Source organism: Stegostoma tigrinum, chromosome 24 (genome assembly GCF_030684315.1).
Source record: "Stegostoma tigrinum isolate sSteTig4 chromosome 24, sSteTig4.hap1, whole genome shotgun sequence".
NCBI classification, from domain to species: Eukaryota; Metazoa; Chordata; class Chondrichthyes; order Orectolobiformes; family Stegostomatidae; genus Stegostoma; species Stegostoma tigrinum.
Window position 1 is genome coordinate 21,071,783 of NC_081377.1, and position 18,593 is coordinate 21,090,375.

At 42.1% G+C, this 18,593-nt stretch overlaps 1 protein-coding gene across 2 annotated transcripts in view; it reads right to left on the bottom strand.

The window, feature by feature from the left end:
• cap1 (CAP, adenylate cyclase-associated protein 1 (yeast)) overlaps positions 1 to 13,083 on the bottom strand; it is a 39,719-nt gene extending 26,636 nt beyond the window's left edge. The window contains exons 1-2 of one of the 2 annotated variants that reach the window (XM_048558289.2): positions 13,008 to 13,083; positions 3,805 to 3,915 (exon numbers count right to left, since the gene is read on the bottom strand). In XM_048558289.2, coding sequence (XP_048414246.2) covers positions 3,805 to 3,907 — 103 coding nt within the window. In that variant the 5' untranslated portion in view covers positions 3,908 to 3,915; positions 13,008 to 13,083. The other variant, XM_048558291.2, reaches the window with a different exon arrangement.
• Positions 13,084 to 18,593: the final 5,510 nt, after the last annotated feature.

Genomic DNA, 18,593 nt, shown 5'->3' on the forward strand with positions numbered 1-18,593 from the left:
TTAGGTGCAGCTTTTTACACTACATTTTTAGCAAAAGCACTGAATCACTGCAGAAAAAAAGCCTGAAAGACATGGAATTAGTTAACAATTTAATTGATTTCTCCTATGACAGGATTAGTCACTCCTCAGCTTCATTTTTGAGCAAAAAAGAAAACACGAGCAGGTTTAAGACACCTGAAATAGGTAGCTGTCATACCTTAGCCTTCTGATTCAGCCAACTTCATTTAAAAAAAAAATCAAGAAATGTACTGAGATAATGGGAACTGCAGATGCTGGAAAATCCAAGCTAACAAAGTGTGAAGCTGGATGAACACAGCAGGCCAAGCAGCATCTCAGGAGCACAAAAGCTGACGTTTTGGGCCTAGACCCTTCATCAGAGTTTGGTGCTCAGGGGTGGGGTTGTGATCCAGGGGGCAGTGGGAGGAAGTATTGGCGAGTTGGAACACTCTCTGATACCACCTCCTACCGCCCCTTGGATCATGGCCCCACCCCCAAGCACCAAACACCCCTACCTTCCCTCGAACTCTTCATCTCCAATTGCCGGAGACATTAACCACCTCAATCTCTCTACCCCTCTCACCCACTCCAACCTCTTCCCCACAGAACAGGCAGCCCTGCGCTCCAACTCCAACCTCACCATCAAACCCGCAGACAAGGGAGGCGCAGTTGTGTGGCACACTAACCTCAACATTGCCGAGGCCAAATGCCAACTCTCTGATACCTCCTCCTACCGCCCCCTGGATCACGACCCCAACCCTGAGCACCAAACTCTGATGAAGGGTCTAGGCCCGAAATGTCAGCTCTTGTGCTCCTGAGATGCTGCTTGGCCTGCTGTGTTCATCCAGCTTCGCACTTTGTTACCTAAGAAATGTACTGAAATGGGTAGACAGGAAAGGAGAGTCTACAATCAGATCAGCCAAATGGGTGAGCAGACTCAAGGGCCCAAAAGGCACATGCCTGCTCCTGAACTTGCAAGCTTGTATGCACATTGAGTGAAAGGTTTGTCAGAAGGTAAAGACTAAATTTCAATCCAATGTTAAAACAAAGTTTCTCTGCTTGTCTTAACTCTGTTCCTTCATGAAAAAACAAAGCAGCTTAGTCTTCTTGTGACCTACATATTGGAGTGGCATCAACATGTAGCATGAAAGGACATATTTTGAACACAAAGTTTGAAGGTAAACAGTGTTAGGTTAGACTAACAGGGAAGAATTCATGCCTATTGTGTTAACCAAGAATCAAAATCAATGCAGAGATAGTAGGAACTGCCGATGCTGGAGAATCTGAGAAAACTGTGTGAAGCTGAATGAACACAGGAGGCCAAGCAACAGAGGAGCAGAAAAGTTTGATATTTCGGGTCGAGATCCTTCTTCGGAAATTTCTGAAGGGTCTTGACCCAAAACATCAAAAACTTTCCTGCTCGGCCTGCCGTGTTCATCCAGCTTCACACCGTGTTATCTCTTAATATTAATGCAGCTGGCCAAATGGTAAGCAAGCAAAAGTCTTGTCACACAGAGGCAAAGAGTCTTAAATCTATTTATGATAACTAAAATCAGTCACACAAACATGTCAACTGATGTACATTGACAGGTCTCCTTAGTTCAGAAAGGGATCAAGCAGCATGACCTAGCTTTAGCTTTCCAAAAGCAACAAAAATCTGGAATAGACAAAATAATATACCAAACTGTTGAGTGAGGCAAGGGAGGAAATTACCAAGACACTGACCAAATTTTCAATTCCTCTCTCGCTATAGAAGAGATGCCAAGGGACTAGAGGACAATCAAGTTCTTAGTCATTCAAGGTGGAATCCAAACCAGGAAACCACAAGCCAGCCAGCCATATCACAGCAGTTAGGAATATATTGGAAGCAATTCTGAGGGACAGAACTAATCTGCCCTTGGAGAGGCAGGGGTCAAATTAAAAAAAAACAAAAACATACACAGTCAGCAAGGTTGGTGAAGGGGTGGTCACATCTTACCAACTTGGTTAATTTTTCTAAAAAAAAAGGTGACCAGGTGTGTAGATGAAGGCGATGCATCTGATAGAGTCTAACGGACTTTGAGGCTTTTGATAAGGTCCTGCACAGGACACTAATAGGAAAGGTATGAAAACAACAAAAGCTGGAGATCAGAGGGTCAGGCAGCATCCAATCAAGACAGAACAAGCTAACATTGAGTCGAGACAAAAAAAGAACTGCAGATGCTGGAATCCAACTCAGAAAAACACAGCAAGCCAGGCAGCATCTGGAGGAAAGGAGCAGTCAACATTACTTGTATTACCCTTCTTCATGGCTGCCTGTCCTGAAGGTTATATCCAAAACATTGACTGCTCCTTCCCTGGCTTGTTGTGTTCTTCCAGTCTGTTTGTCTAATCTTGAGTCTAGATGACTCTTCAGAGCTGGTGAAACTCTGGCAGCATGGATGCTGCCTGACCCACTGATCTCTTGCATTTGCTTTTTTCAGTACCGATCACAATATTTGCAGTAATTTGCTTCTAACAGGGAAGATAACGGTCCATGGGATCCAAGTAAATTTGATTCATGCTTAGTCAAGTAGCAGGAAGTAGAGGGAGATGGTCAAGGGGTATTTTCATGGCTGGAAGCCCTGTGTTCAGTGGAGTCTGCAGGCATCGGTGTTGGGGCCCTTGCTGTAAGTGATTTAGACTTGAATATCAAAGGGTTGATCAGTAAATTTGCAGATATGAAAACTGTGGGTAAATAGCAAGAAAGATAACCTTAGTCTACTAGGCAATATCGATGGGCTGATCAGTAGCAAGTGGAATTTAATCCAGCAAACTGGAAGGTGATGCACTTGAGCAGGACAAACAAGGCAAAAGAATATATGGCAAGGGGTGTGCATGTTCATTGGCCCCTTAAGGTAGCAGGGCAGACTGTTTTTTAAAGTTTATTCTTGGGAGGAGGGTGTCACTGGCTAAGCAGCATTTATTGCTTATCCTTAATTGCCCAGAGGACAGTTCAAAGTCAAACACATTGCTGTGACTCCAGGCCCACATGTAGGCCAAGCCAGGTAAGGATGGCAGTTTCCGTCCTTAGAAGGGCATTAGTGAACCAGATGGGCTTTTCCAAAATTGACAATGGATTCACAGCCATCACTTAAGGAGGCATGTGGACTAATGGTCTTTAAAATCAGCTGAGGCACAGAATTTACAGCAGGAAGGTTATGCTGGAACTGTATTAAGTTGGTTAGGCCTAAACTACAGCAGTTCTGAAACCTATATTTTAGGAGGAAAGTGACTGCACCAGAAATGCTGCACAGAATTACCAGAATGTTGCCTGCAGTAGAGTTTTAGTAATAAAAGAGAGACTGGGTTTGTTTTCTTTGGAGCAAAGGCTGAAGAGGGACATGATTGAGATGTATAAAAATGAGGGTTACAGATAAGAAAAATGGGAAGCAACTTCTTCCTCCTTTTGTGGAGGGATCAATGATCAGGAGGCATAAGTTTAAAATGTTAAGGGGCAGGAGATTCAGAGGGGGGCGTGAGGAAAAATACCTTCATCCAGACAGAGGAGGAAATCTGCAAGTCTCTGCCTGTAGGACAGTAGAAAAAACCCTCAAGTATTTAAGTAATATTTTGACGTACACTTGCAATGCCAAGACATATAAGGCTATGAGTCAAGTGCTAGAAAATGGGATCAGAATTGTTAGATGCTTGTTTCTGACCAATCTACAATCAATAGGATAAAGGGATTTTTTCTATAGCCCTTTATGACTCCAAGCTTTTGTAGAACATTCAAATCATACTATGACAACAATTTAAAAATAATCTTAAGTCAAAATATTTGTTTACCATGACCATCAGATCCATCAACTGCATTTCTACCAGATTCCAAAATCTCCAGTCGTGAAACAGCTTTCTCCAACCTCTGTACGAGGGTCTCCATGTTTTCCATTGTTCAACCTAGAAGGGAAAAAAAAAACAATAAAAAGTCAGCCAAATATCAAATTTTAAAAAAGCTTCATTTGTGCAGAAAGTGCACGTGGGAGAGTGGTTCAAAATGACTGGCACTAGCTGATACACTTTTTCCAAACAACTGCAAGCAGCTGCATATAATTAAAGGAAAGACAGCACTGCAAATTCTGCTTTCCTTCAGTTTTCCTACATGTATCGAGCGAGAAGCAACCAAAATTATAATCATATTCTGAAATCAGTGAATATTTTCAAACATTGAGAATTTGATAGCAAGGCTGCAAGAGGAAATTTGTGGAACATCTGAAATGTTGCTCAACTTAGCTTGTATGAAAAAAAGGAAACATTACTAATATTGTGCAAGTGTTACAAATGGTGATGACAAAATGATCTTCAAATTGTGACGAACCACAGTGCAAAACAACTCTAGTGCGAGGGTTAACAGTTACAGGATCTGTGACTGCAGTTACACAAATGTTTTTGGGTTACTTCAAATGGGTGGAAATATTAGACATCGAGCAGATAGGAGACAAAGAAAAGTTTTTGTTCCTACTTTTGTAAAAAAATCAATTTTATGTAAATACATTGTTGAAATGCTGAGGTCACCTTGTGAAACAACATTTAATAAAAAACTGAAGGCCATACAACCTTGCATCATTTCACAGTCCTTCACAAGATTATGCAGGAGTATCACAAGGCAGAAATCAAAAATATTTCAAAGTAGTCAGAATACTATTAAGTCAAAACTGTAAGAAAGTAGTAACTTCTCATCCTGAACGTGGAGAAATTTCTACAGGACATTTCACAGACTCGAGGTGGAACCAAAGGAAGAGGTTTCTTAAACAGAAGGCAAGCAAGTTAGAGATGCAGGTAAGTATAAGCATCGTATTCTCAAGTTTAAAACCTAGATAACTGAAGGTATGGCTATTAAAATTAGAGATACAGAGGCCAGAAGTACAACAGCGCAGATATCAAGAGGGTTCTGGGACTAGAAAAGACGTGAAAGGGAAAAAAAAATCATGCAGGGATTTCAAACATGGATAAGTAATTTAAGTAAAACAAAACCTACTCAAAACTTGACTTGGAATCAACATATGTCAGTGAGTAGAGATAAGGGAATATAACTTGCTACAATACCAGAAGAGCTGGTACTACAACGGAATAACTGATTCCAAAGGTCACAGAGACATGAATGAGGACTTCAGCAGGTAACGGGACAGGATGAAGTCAGGCGACGTCATAGAAACGGAAATAGGGGATGTGCATGATGGCACAAACCAGAGGTTAAAATTAGTTATTTCAGGATTAAATGTAACAGCAAGGTTGCGTACAGACTATTTTAACCTCCAGCTGTTGCAAGGGAATGGAATGAAACCAGAAGCTGGAGAGAGGTTGGAGTAGACACTAAAAACAATGGCTTCAGTCTTTTCAATATTTCTATGAAGAATGTGTCAGCTCATCAGTCTCTCAAAATTGGGAGTTTTTTGAGGAAGTAACCAAGAATTTTGTTGTGAGGGCAGAGCAGGAAACTTTGTTTACTTGATTTTTAATAAAAGCTTTGACAAGGTTCTGTACAGTAGACTAATTAAAGTTAGATCATATGGGATTCAGGTTGACCTTGCAAATTGGATACAAAATTAGCTTAATAGCAGGAGGCAGTGATGGAGGAGTGTTGTTTTTCCAGTCTGAAGGCCTCCTACCATGTTCCACAAGGATCAGTGCTGGGTCCACTTTTCTGTCATTTATTTTCTCAAAGTCATTGGTCTAAAAGGCACAGTTAGCAAGTTTGAGGATGACACCAAAATTGGTGATATAGAGAACAGTGAAGGCGGTTACCAAAGATTACAAGGAGATCTTTATTGCTTAGGTCAGCGGACTGAGAATGTGGCAGATGGAGTTTAGTTTGGATAAATGAGAGGCGTTACATTTCTGTAAAACAAGACTTAATGGGTAGGGCTATGGGTAGTGTCATAGAACAGAGACACCCAGGAGTTCAGGTACATAGTTCTTTGAAGTTTGCATCATGTGTCGACAGGGTGGTTAAGGCGGCGTTTAGCATGCTCGCCGTCACCGCTCAGTCCTTTGCGTAAAAGCAGTTGGGATGTCATATTGAAGTTATACAGTACACTGGGGACACCTCTTCTGGAGTACTGTGTCCAGTTCTGGTCAGCCCATTATAGCATGGATATTATGCTGAAGAGGGTTCAGAACACATTTACCAGGATGTTACCAAGATTGGAGGCTTTGAAATATAAAGGAGGGGCTGGGACATTTCCACTTCTCCTACACCCCATTTGGGGGTGGGATCAACAGGTGACCATATAACAGGCTTATGAAGGGCATAAATAAGGTGAAGGGCAAGTGCCTTTTTCCTAGGATGGGGATTTCAAGACTAGGGGTCAAATTTTTCAGGTGAAAGAAATTTGAGAAAAACCCGGACAACTTTTTAAAAAAATATTAGTGGAGTGGTTTATGGGGAATGAACTTCCTGAGGATGGAGGATATGGGTGCAGTTACAATGTTTAAAGATGTTTGGGTAAGTACACAAATAAGAAATGTTTGGAGTGCAGGCAGATGGAACTAGATTAGTTTGGGACTTAAGTCCATCCAGACCAGTTATAGTGAAAAGGTCTGTTTGAGTTGTATGAACATCAGCAGTCGCATTGGATAAATAAATGCAGCAGAGAAGCCAGAGATGAGGTAGACCTGGATGCCATCAGTACAAATCTGAAAGTAACACTGTACCTTTGGATAACATTTCCAAAAAGGCCAAGAGGAGAAGAACTAACAATGGGTGAAATCAGAAGAACAAAGTGGCACGGGGGCTCAGTGGTTAGTACTGCTACCACTTAGCTCCAGGGACCTGGTTCAATTCCAGCCTTGGGTGACTGTGTGGCATTTGCACATACTCCCTGTTTCTGCTTCGGTTTCCACCAGCACCACTTTTCAGTCCTAGACCTGTTTAAATTACACTTTTTGCTGAAATCAGTGTGTCTCAAACTGTGAAGTCTTGAGTGCTGTTAAGCCAGTTACTCTCAGATCACCAACTGTCTCAGAAAAGTACTGGATTAAATGTTCATTTTTCACAATTCAATATTTCACAAATTCCAAACCCTTCCCATCAACTAAGGTTTAGACACATTCAAATATATTATTTAGCAAAGTGTGAGGCTGGATGAACACAGCAGGCCCAGCAGCATCTCAGGAGCACAAAAGTTGACGTTTCAGGCCTAGACCCTTCATCAGAGGCGGGGATGGGGAGTGGGAACTGGAATAAATAGGGAGAGAGGGGGAGGCGGACCGAAGATGGAGAGAAAAGAAGATAGGTGGAGAGGAGAGTATAGGTGGGGAGGTAGGGAGGAGATAGGTCAGTCCAGGGAAGACGGACAGGTCAAGGAGGTGGGATGAGGTTAGTAGGTAGGAGATGGAGGTGCGGTTTGGGGTGGGAGGAAGGGATGGGTGAGAGGAAGAACAGGTTAGGGAGGCAGAGACAGGCTGGGCTGGTTTTGGGATGCAGTGAGGGGAGGGGATGAGCTGGGCTGGTTGTGGGATGCAGAGGGGGAAGGGGAGATTTTGAAGCTTGTGAAGTCCACATTGAAACCATTAGGCTGCAGGGTTCCCGAGCGGAATATGAGTTGCTGTTCCTGCAACCTTCGGGTGGCATGCTTGCGGCACTGGAGGAGGCCCATGATGGACATGTCATCTGAAGAATAGGAGGGAGAGTTAAAATGGTTCGCGACTGGGAGGTGCAGTTGTTTATTGCAAACCGAGCGGAGGTGTTCTGCAAAGCGGTCACCAAGCCTCCGCTTGGTATCCCCAACGTAGAGGAAGCCACACCGGGTACAATGGATACAGTATACCACATTGGCGGATGTGCAGGTGAACCTCTGCTTAATATGGAAAGTCATCTTGGGGCCTGGGATGGGGGTGAGAGAGGTGGTGTGGGGGCAAGTGTAGCACTTCCTGCGGTTGCAGGGGAAGGTGGCGGGTGTGGTGGGGTTGGAGGGCAGTGTGGAGCGAACAAGGGAGTCAGAGAGAGAGTGGTCTCCCCGGAAGGCTTCTTCAACCGGGAGCCTAACCCTCCCTCCACTGATCCCTTCACCCGCCTCCAACACAAGTCCTCCTCCTGGACACCACCCCCAGGCCTCCTACCCTCCCTCGACCTCTTCATCTCCAACTGCCGAGAAGACATTAACCCCCTCAACCTCTCCACCCCTCTCACCCATTCCAACCTCTCCCCCGCAGAACGGGCAGCCCTCCGCTCCAACCCCAACCTCACCATCAAACCCGCAAACAAGGGTGGCGCAGTGGTAGTATGGCGCACTGACCTCTACATCGCCGAGGCCAAACACCAACTCTCCGACACCACCTCCTACCGCCCCCTTGATCATGACCCCACCCCCGAGCACCAAACCATCATCTCCAACACCATTCATGACCTCATCACCTCAGGGGACCTCCCACCCACAGCCCCCAACCCCACACGGCCTGTTTCTATCTCCTTCCCAAAATCCACCATGGATGAACACAGCAGATCAGGCAGCAGAGATGCAGGAAGGCCGACATTTCAGGCCTAGACCTTTCATCTGAAATGTGTTCATCAGGCTCCACACCTTGTTATCTTGGATTCTCCAGCATCTGCAGTTCCTATTATCTCTGAATCAATTTTAACCCCACTGCGAAGCCTCTTCCAAGGATGCCTAACCTGATGAAGTTACCCTCCTCCCTCCAGACAAACCTCAGTGGATCTCTCTCCCACTGACTCATCTTCAATCTGCCTCCCCCTCTCCCTATTTATTTCAGAACCCTCTTCCCCTGCCCCATTTCTGATGAAGGGTCTTGGCCCGAAACGTCAGCTTTCCTGTTCAACCTGCTGTGTTCATCCAGCTCCACACCTTGTTATTGAATATTTGTTAGACTTATTTTGGCGAGTACTACCATTCCAATGTTAAAAAATTTCCTTTTATGTACAGGAGTTAATGCACAAACTCAGTAATTATTTACTCAAGATCCTTGAGTAACTCAACTTCATATTGAGTGAACTCAAGCAAGGTAATAACAATAAATCAAGACTCATTTCAAATCTGATTACAAATTAGATCAATATGATCCCAGGATTCTTACACTACAATTATACTGCTCTGAAGTTCAAGAAATAAATCTAGACCCATCTATTTGTACACCTGGATGTTAAAGATCCAACAGGCACTGAGAGGTGGCTTTTTGATCTCAGGATCCAGGAAAACATTTCCAACTATTAGAAGTCAGATGACTGATCACTGATCTGTCATATGTAGGATCATGATGCAAAGGAAGCAGCTACATAGCTATTGTTACCTTTCTAGGTAGTTGATATGCTAATTGATTAAAATTTCCAAGCATACTTCCATATATTTTCAAATCAGAATTACAACACAAAGGAGTGATTACACTGGGGAGTAGATTCAGATTTAGACTGCTATTTGTCAATGCAGACTCGACACGCTGAAGGACCTCTTCTGTCCCAAAGGCAGAACGAATATCCACGTCAAGTGTTTGCACCAAGAAAAGTTCAGAGCAAAGCTCCGTATATCTCAGTCCCCTTCCAAAGCAGCATTTATTACACAATTACCACCTCACTCCCCCAGAAGATTTTAAAGTTGCCTGCTTGCTTTACACAGCAGGGGATTCTTACACAGGCATCAGAAGTGAATGACCGATTTAATCTTCGCTAACCCAGAGAAAGGCCAAATGACAACTATTTCTTCCCTAATCAGCTGTTTAAAATCAAGGAGTCTAACTGAAATTTACTGGACTCCTTGGTTCACCTAATCCCCAGCGAAACTTAGGCATTTATGCCAAGTAGACTTCCTCTAAAGAGTGACACTAATCATGGCAAAAGCACATGACGACTATACTGGAGGAATTTATCACTCCCAACTCAAATCAAGAATGGTCAATTAAGATATGTTAGTCTGCAGTTAATATTATTTCAAGGAACAAATATAGTACATCTGCTTGCGATGACTGTAGAGCCAGAATTTTCAGAAATGCAACACATACCACCTTACGCATGTAAATATTTGGAACTCCTTTTGTCAAACAGCAACCGATGCCAGATCAATACTATTTTTGAAAAAAAAACAAACATTTTACAACTGAGTAACAAAGGCTCACAGGATTTAGGTTGCAGATCAGCCATGATCTCAGTGAATTACAGAACAGTTTGTAAAGGGTCAAATGGACTACAGTACTTCCTGTTTCTATAATCTAGTTCGGGAACATGCATACCAAGACATGCTCATACAAGTTACAGAAATGTATTGCATTTGCTTCAGTTTAAACCCTGCACAAAATGCTATCAAATCATTACAATCAAATTAACTTTCATTTTGGTTTATATCTAAGTTTCTGATTTGCTCAATTCAGGCTATCTTCAGCACAAATTATGGAAGAATACTAGCAACATGTTCATAGCCTAAGGAACTGAATTATTCCAACTGATTATGTATTCTATTGCAATGTGCGATTTGGTAACAGTAAAATAAAGCAAACAGGCTGAAGTTTTGTTAAATTGTAGACTCAGTTACCCCTACAGTATGAAGTTCAGTATAACTCACCAATTTTAACTCTGCTAACTGCCCTGTTTAAAGTATATTGGGGAGAGTGATATCCTGCAATCTCCCTTGTTGCAATCACAAAATGAAACAGACAACTCAGATACAACATAATGTACTATAAAGAACAAAGTCAAATTCAGAGTTAAGGTAATAAATGTTGTCATTTGGTGATAACCTGAACACTGGTCTTGCCAATGATGCCTGTACTTTTTAAAAAGAGACCAATTCTAGTTACTATTTTAAAGAAGAATTTTAAGTAGGTAGTATAGTGTATGGGAAATTATATGATAAGTAGGTAGTATAGTGTACGGGAAATTATATGATCACATCACTGTCTCCAACATAATTAGATATGTGGTTCTCATCACAATCAAAGCCTATGTAACTGCATCATCCTTACCATCTGCTTAAAAGTATTTCCTTGAGAAAATAAAATACTCCCAAAAGCTTAACGTTTGTGGGTTACATGAACCAATTTCAGCAAAAACATTCATCTTAAAAAGCAGTGCTTGAATTGCCCTCAGTTTTTGTAACATGGCATTTTCTATTGACCACGTCAATAGCAAAAGTGACGACATATCTAATTGAAACCCGACAGCTTCCGTTCACAAAGCTTCCTGGCTTCTCTGAAAAATTAAACTACCTACTCATTTGAAGAGTGAATCTGCCTTAAAGCTTGCTACAAATTATCTTGAAAGATAGGGTTTTATTTCTCTTCAATTTACACACCTCCCCCCCGCCTCCAAAATGGCATGTGTTTTCAACAAGTCAAGCACGAAAGTTACAATTGAGAGGTTCAAAGTAGCTCACCAACTGAACACAATCTATCCCAAGGCTAAGTGTACTGGAGTCTGCTTAAACAGTCAAACCAGCAGTGGTGTAAGGGCCACTAGACAAGACATGCAAGAACACATTTGGATGAAATAATGTCTTTACCTTTTTGAAAGGCAAGTCAAATAATGTCCTTTAGATTAGATTAGATTCCCTGCAGTGTGGAAATAGGCCCTTCGGCCCAACAAGTCCACACCTCCCTTTTGGAGCATCCCACCCAGACCCATCTCCCTATAAACCCTCTTAATCTACACGCCCCTGAACACTACAGGAAATTTAGCATAGCCAATCCACCTGGCCTGCACATCTTTGATCTGTGGGAGGAAACCCATGCAGACACGGGGAGAACGTGCAAGCTCCGCACAGACTGTTGCCAGAGGCTGGAATTGAACCCAGGTCCCTGGCGCTGTGAGGCTGCAGTGCTAACCACTGACCTACCATGCCACCCTTAAAGGCAATTGCCCCAAAACAGCAAATTTTAAGGCTGAAAACAAGTATTGTTAAAACTTAATGAAGCCACAATACAAGATCTCTAATAGATGCAAGTTATTTAAAAGGCTAATAACAACTTTCACTCAAGAAGCTTGCCTGAAGAAACATGCAACCCACATTTCATTTGATTCTACAAGCATCTCCTATATTTGCCATAAAAATATTCTTCCTAAACTCTAGCAAATTTCAGCTGCAGCAAGTTAGGACAAGCAAAGCATAACCAAATCTTTAAGGTTTGCTGCAGGTAAGGTTTACTTTGCAGCAGCCTAAGCATTAACACTATTATGTACACTGCATTGTCTGTTCAGGTTTTACACAAAATTCTCTCTTCAGAGAGATTCAAAATTTGATTCACATTATTGAATCAAAATTAGTTCACAGGGAACATTTTATTCCAGTAAAAGTATGAAGTCTCCCCTCAAGATATAGTACATTCCTACTGAATGAAGCATACAGAAAAAGAAAACCTCAATTGAAAAGTAACTGCAGGATCACACTAAATTCGTGTCTAAAAAAAGTTCCACATCAACTATCAAGTTTTCCAATACTTTAAGAGAATTTTGAGTTTTATTCATCTCATACGTTTTGCAAGGTTACCAAACAATTCGATCGATTCTCTCGTACAGAGTTAACACTCCTTTACACCATCACCAGCTGCATCTTAAAATGCATTAGGAAGATCTACACAAAAAAAAGTCACTGTACAAACAGTTAAACGTCGTCTCAGTCTTCAACTTTCAAACATTATCAAACATCGTTAATTAGCAGAAGACCATCATAATCCAAAAGAAAGGCTAGTACCAAAACAAAACCAACCGCTCCTTGTTCCTCACCCAGCCCACAACTCAGGAAGTCAGCAACAACTCCTTCAAGCGACAACTGAAATCCCGAGAGTATAAGTTATTTACATACCCCCACTTCACACGCACCTTCCTATCGTCATGGAAATCCGGGCCCTATCCCACAAACCCCTCCCTACTCCCTTACCTGAAAGCGTAAAAAAAATTTCAGAAACCGCAATATAAGCAGATAAAGCAGACAGAACCGAAAACAGCACGACTTGTGCACTACCACTCGCGTTAAAGAAACTAAATCTTGAAACAAGAAATGCATCCGCACTAACAGTACCGTATCCTAGCACTCCCCACTCGAGCCACTCACCTGAGATCGGACCGCTCCCACTACTCCAAAACCGTCGCCGGAAATACCGCAGGCATCCCATAGCACCCCGCGCCACCCCGGACCCAATTTCCGCTATCGCCTAATAAGGAAAAAAAAAGGCCTTTCGGCCGGAGCGATCTGAAGACCGGAGCTGAGTTATCGGAAATGAGAGGAAAAGTCGTCTGAGGAGGGGCTGTATTTACTTCACACGTACACACTATCCCTCATTCATTATAGAGGCCTTTTTGTTTCATTGAACCCAGTGTGGCAGTATTGAAAGTTGGCTGGTTCACAATGTTTATCTGCTTACAGAATCCTTCTAATCTCAACTCCCATCCTTTTCTATTTAAATATTTCCTGACAGACCAAAATATAACAGCAGATTGTTTTTAGGAATGGCCGCTATGTTTACTCACAATTTATAATTACTGAACTGCAACAAGTATGGGTGAAATGTTTGTGACTATTACCTAATTAGTTTTTTTTAAGATAGAAAGAACTTACTAAAGTATATCTTGGCTGACTAAAAGTTACAGCTTTCTGTGATGGCGGAGTAAATAACGCCTCATGCTATACCAATTGTTTATTAACCCTAACCCTGAAACGTGAAGGGAACAGCTATAAAGGGGAAAACGTATATAAAACAAAAAAAAAGTTTATCTGAATGATTCAGGTTGCATTTACGCATCAAATAACTGGTTTCACTGACTTGATTATGGCACAAAGTCGCTATGAAAGATTGAAAGCAAAGATCAAGGTAACAGTCTAAAGAAACCATGTATTTTTTTTAAAAGACAAGCATGCGTTATGTGCATCCGACAGGAAGTAATGTGAGGGATACTGCCAATTAATTGAGGAACTAACTTAGTAGAATACTAAATACGAAGAAAATTGCATAAAGTAAAAGATAATTAGAAACACAAGGCATAAATGATCAGCACAACAAAGGAAAAATCAGATAATCAGACTCCCACTGTTGCCAAAACGCTGCTACTTATTTCCGAATGTGCACAAAGTCCAATTCACCCACCATTCGAGGTACTGGATGATCCACATTGTTGCTGGATCAGGAGCCACTTTTATTTTAAAGTTCCACCTACAGCCTCCTCCCTTCCTATCCTGAGACTTCTGCACTCATCTGATCTGGGCTTTCTGCGTCTTTTCTTTGAACTGTTCCCCTTTGTTAACAATATGTGTAGTTACTGGACATAAAATTCTAGCATCTCCTTGTAAGCTTATCTATCCTCCATCATGGCAATCCTTAAAACCAAATTTTTCACTTGTCCTGATATCTTCTCTTGTCAATGCCAAGTTTTAGAACATTCCTAAAGGTGCTAGATAAATGCAAGCTGTCGATGGTGTTGCAATAATAACTATCTGCCAGACAAGATCCAATCAGCAGTTGATAAAAAAAACTATGAACTCAGAAATTACATAAATTATTTCATAATACTTTCTGACTGAAAAGGCAATTTTAGAAATACTTCAAAAGTAATATTACATTAATTTATTGCCAAGAATAGTGGAAAGTTGGATGCCAGCCCCTGTTTTCCAGTCAGTGACATACTTAAAGCCCAGCTATGCATCAGATCACAAGATTGTCTGACATAGCAGCAGAAGGCCATTCTTCCCATTAAGACAGCTGCACCATTCAATGAATTCATGGCTGATCTAATAATTCTTAACTCCACTTTCTACCTTTTTCCCATAACCCTTGGTTACCTTTCTGATTTTAAAAATATGTAATTCCATCTTGAATATACTTAATGACCTGGCCCCAACAGCCCTGTGGTAAAGAATCTTATGGATTCAGTACCCTCTAAGAAAAGAAATACCTTTGGATCTCTATCCTAATTTGGCAACCCCTTAAATGAGATAACAAAGTGTGAAGCTGGATGAACACAGCAGGCCAAGCAGCATCTCAGGAGCACAAAAGCTTTCCCTTAAATGAGATTATGCCTTCTGTTCCTGGAGTCACATACAGTAAATGACTTCTCTGCATCTTGTCAAGCTCCCTAAGAATCTTTTATGTTATTAATCTTCTAAACTCCAATGAGTAAAGGCACAGCTTATGAAACTTACCTCATAAGAAAAATCCTTCATAACCAATATCAACCAAGTGAACTTTTTTGGACTGTCTCCAGTGCCAATACGTATTTCTTCAGAGAAGGGGACCAGAACCGTTCACAGTATTCTAGGGCTGGTATAACTAATTCCTTGCACAGTTTTAGCAAAACTTCCTTGTTTTTTTTTCTCCATTCCTTTCAAACTAAAGGTCAACATTTCATTTGCCTCTCCATTACCAGCTGAACTTGTAGCTTTTTGTGATTAAAGCATGGGGGACTCCTAAATCCTTGTGCTGTAGCTTGCTTCAAATCTTCTCTAATTTAACAACATTTAGCTCCTCTATTCTTCTTGCCAAAATATGTAATCTTAAATTTTCCCACATTATGATCAATCTGCTAAGTTTTTGTCCATTCATTTAACTTGTCTACATGCCCCAGCAGATTCAGTGTCATCTTTAACACTTGCCTTCTCACCTGTTTTTAATGCCATCTGCAAACTGGATGATAATTTCTCTTTCCTCATCCATGTGGTTAATAATACTGTAAATAATTACAGCCCTCATCACTGGGAAGCAAGGTGAGGCGGTGTGATCCAACACAAGCTGCATAGGTAACAAACTTGATATTTTTGTGGGTTGAGTTTGAGAGATCCCACACGAGTCTCCAGTGGATCAGAGGAGCTGCACAATATTTCACCCGTAACCATGACAGCCATTGGGTTAGGCTGGCCACTCACAGTTTGGAGTTGCAAGTCTCATTTCCAGCAGTTGGCATAGTTCTGTGACATTTTCCCAGGACTGCCTCAGTTTGCAATATCACTGTGCCTCACTCATTTGGACAAAAAGCATTGAGGACGATTGACTCTGGATCTCTTGTATACCCTCCTTTTGAAGGTGTCTTCTGCGGTGCCTTCTTCATGTGGAGGCTGTTCAGCAGCTGCACGTCATTGGATTTTCTGGCCAATCGTTTCCTCCTCAACTTCCTTGTGCTTTCATTGGACTAAAGTGGCGATGGCTCCTGCTGTGCCTGAATCATTGGATGCACAGTTTCAATAAACCTGTGTCAGAAACAGTACAGATTCTTGGTAATATAAGCAATTAACATTCACATCACACACAAATGACCATTTGCCATAATCCTCCATACAGTGGGACATGGAATGCTTTTACATGGACCTTTGACATACAGGACTTTATTCTGACATATGAAGTATAATCTATGTAGTGCAAATCCAGTAGGGATTTGTAGGTGCAGTAGGATTACTGAAACTTTGACCCTGTCCCACAACATCTAAGAAGGCAGAATTACATATGAAAGCATGTTGGCAAGTACTTACAGTTCAAGGTGAGAGGAAATCAACTCCATATAATGTGTAGCCTACAATATCTTGGATTGTCCTTATGAATTGTGTACCATTGGTTACAGTTTTAAGGTTGCCTGTGATTACTTCTACTACACAGAGATGACTTAAGATCAGTTTGTAAGGACCAATGACATGATCAAGATTGCTCATGAATGTGATTTATATACCAAATAGTTGGACGTTGCAAGAGTTTCACATTTACGGTATACAATGATTACAGGAGTCTTAACCTGTACTGTGTAAGTGTCTGATTAATACAGTTGTCTCTCGAAGGGTCTCATGTTGGCCGCAAGTAGGGCCTGCATGCTCAAACAAGAAATAAACCCTTCCCCCATTCAGTTGGACCACAATCATTTTTGATTCCAACTGTGTATTTGTATTTCAGATGAGAACGAGTGCACCGGGCTTGTACTTGCTGGGGTTTGTTGTCCATTGAGCCTGGTGCACAAAAATCAGACTTGCTACTTGTTCATCTAAATACTTTGACAGCAGTGCTGTCACAACTGTTAGACCGTCTGCCAGTCAGCATGATGCCTCTAATTCCCACAACAGACTTTCTCAACTTCCCTTCCAAGTGATGGTCCCTGGTAAACACCTGACGTTTACTGAGCAGAGGCCCCAGATCTTATCCTGGCTCCTGACCAACTTTAAAGAACAGTTGCACTGATAAGTGAATGGATGCCTGATGGATGTCAGTGCAACTTCTGCATTGACCTCCTGCTAATTCCCCAGACAGCCCTATAGGACTGGCCATGGCCCATTCATCAGACTATAGTGATATGGAACCTCTTATCATGATTGCAAGAAGTGGACAACTAACTGCATTGAAGTCCTGGACTGAGATTGGATGCTGCCCTTGACTGGCTGTGGTGACACCTCCCACGTGATGCCCTTGACTTCTCTGAGGGTGATCCCCATCAGACTTTGAAGTGTGGCTTTATGGCTAAAGCACATAGTATATTTGCTGCATTAACTGCTGGCACATGGTATAGGTGTAACAGTGCCATAGCCTAGTGCTAAAAAGCAACATGTCCACCTCCTTCAATGCTCACTACTGACAACTATAACACGCTGCCTGGTGTTATGGCTGCACTAAATGGTAACACTAGTGAACCTTTAAATTCTGCACGAGGTGGCAAAGTGCCAACAGACAAGGCAGAGAAGCTGTGAGCAACTGAGTGGTGCAAAGTAAGCAAGCACTAGGAGACCAAGCTAAGAACCCTGAGATACATCACTTTCCCACAATTAGGTGAGTGCCTGATCCTGCCTGCAAAGTGGCCTAGCAGCAGCATAACAATGCAAGGTGCCATTGTGCTCTAAAATGCAATATCAAAGTGGCAAACAGCATTCTTTAAGTTAGTCCAAAATGCACCATGATGAGGAGGTAAGGCTGGTGAATGCCCAATGTCAACCTCTGTGAATGGCAGGTGCAGGCAGTTGCTGTCATGGTCTGTGCTTTAAGATGTTTTGGAATTTTTGGCCAATATAGAGGTACAGAGGAGTAAACAGTGAGCTGGAGCTGCAAGATACCTGCCCTTACCTTGATGACAGGAATTGTCACCATCTAGCTTCTCTCCTTCACGTGAGAGAGTTGGAAATTGCTTACAAATGAGGTAAGATTGGAATAACAGTACAGAAAGGAACAGACCCTGCAGCTCACCAAGACCGATACCTTTCTAAACTGAAAAGCTTATGCCTCTGTGGTCCATATTTGTCAATAAACCTCTTAAACGTTGCTGTTGTATCTGCCTTTACCAACTCCTCAGCAGCGCATTCCAGGCATGGCTCTCAAATCACCTTTAAAATGCACCTTCTTTTACCTTGAACCTATGTTCCCTAGTAATTGAACTTTCTGCTCCACACCCACAACACCCCCCTCCCCCAATTACAGTTGTTCAAGAAAACAGCTCACCAACAAGGTAATGAGAGGCATGGATAGAGTCGATAGCCAGAGACTTTTCCCCAGGACAGGATTGACTGCCATGAGGGGTCATAGTTTTAAGGTGTTAGGAGGAAGGTATAGAGGAGACATCAGAGGGAGATTCTTCACCCAGAGAGTTGTGAGCGCATGGAATGGTTTTCCAGTGGTAGTCGTGGAAGCGGCGTCATTAGTGGCATTTAAGCGACTGCTGGACATGCACATGGACAGCAGTGAAT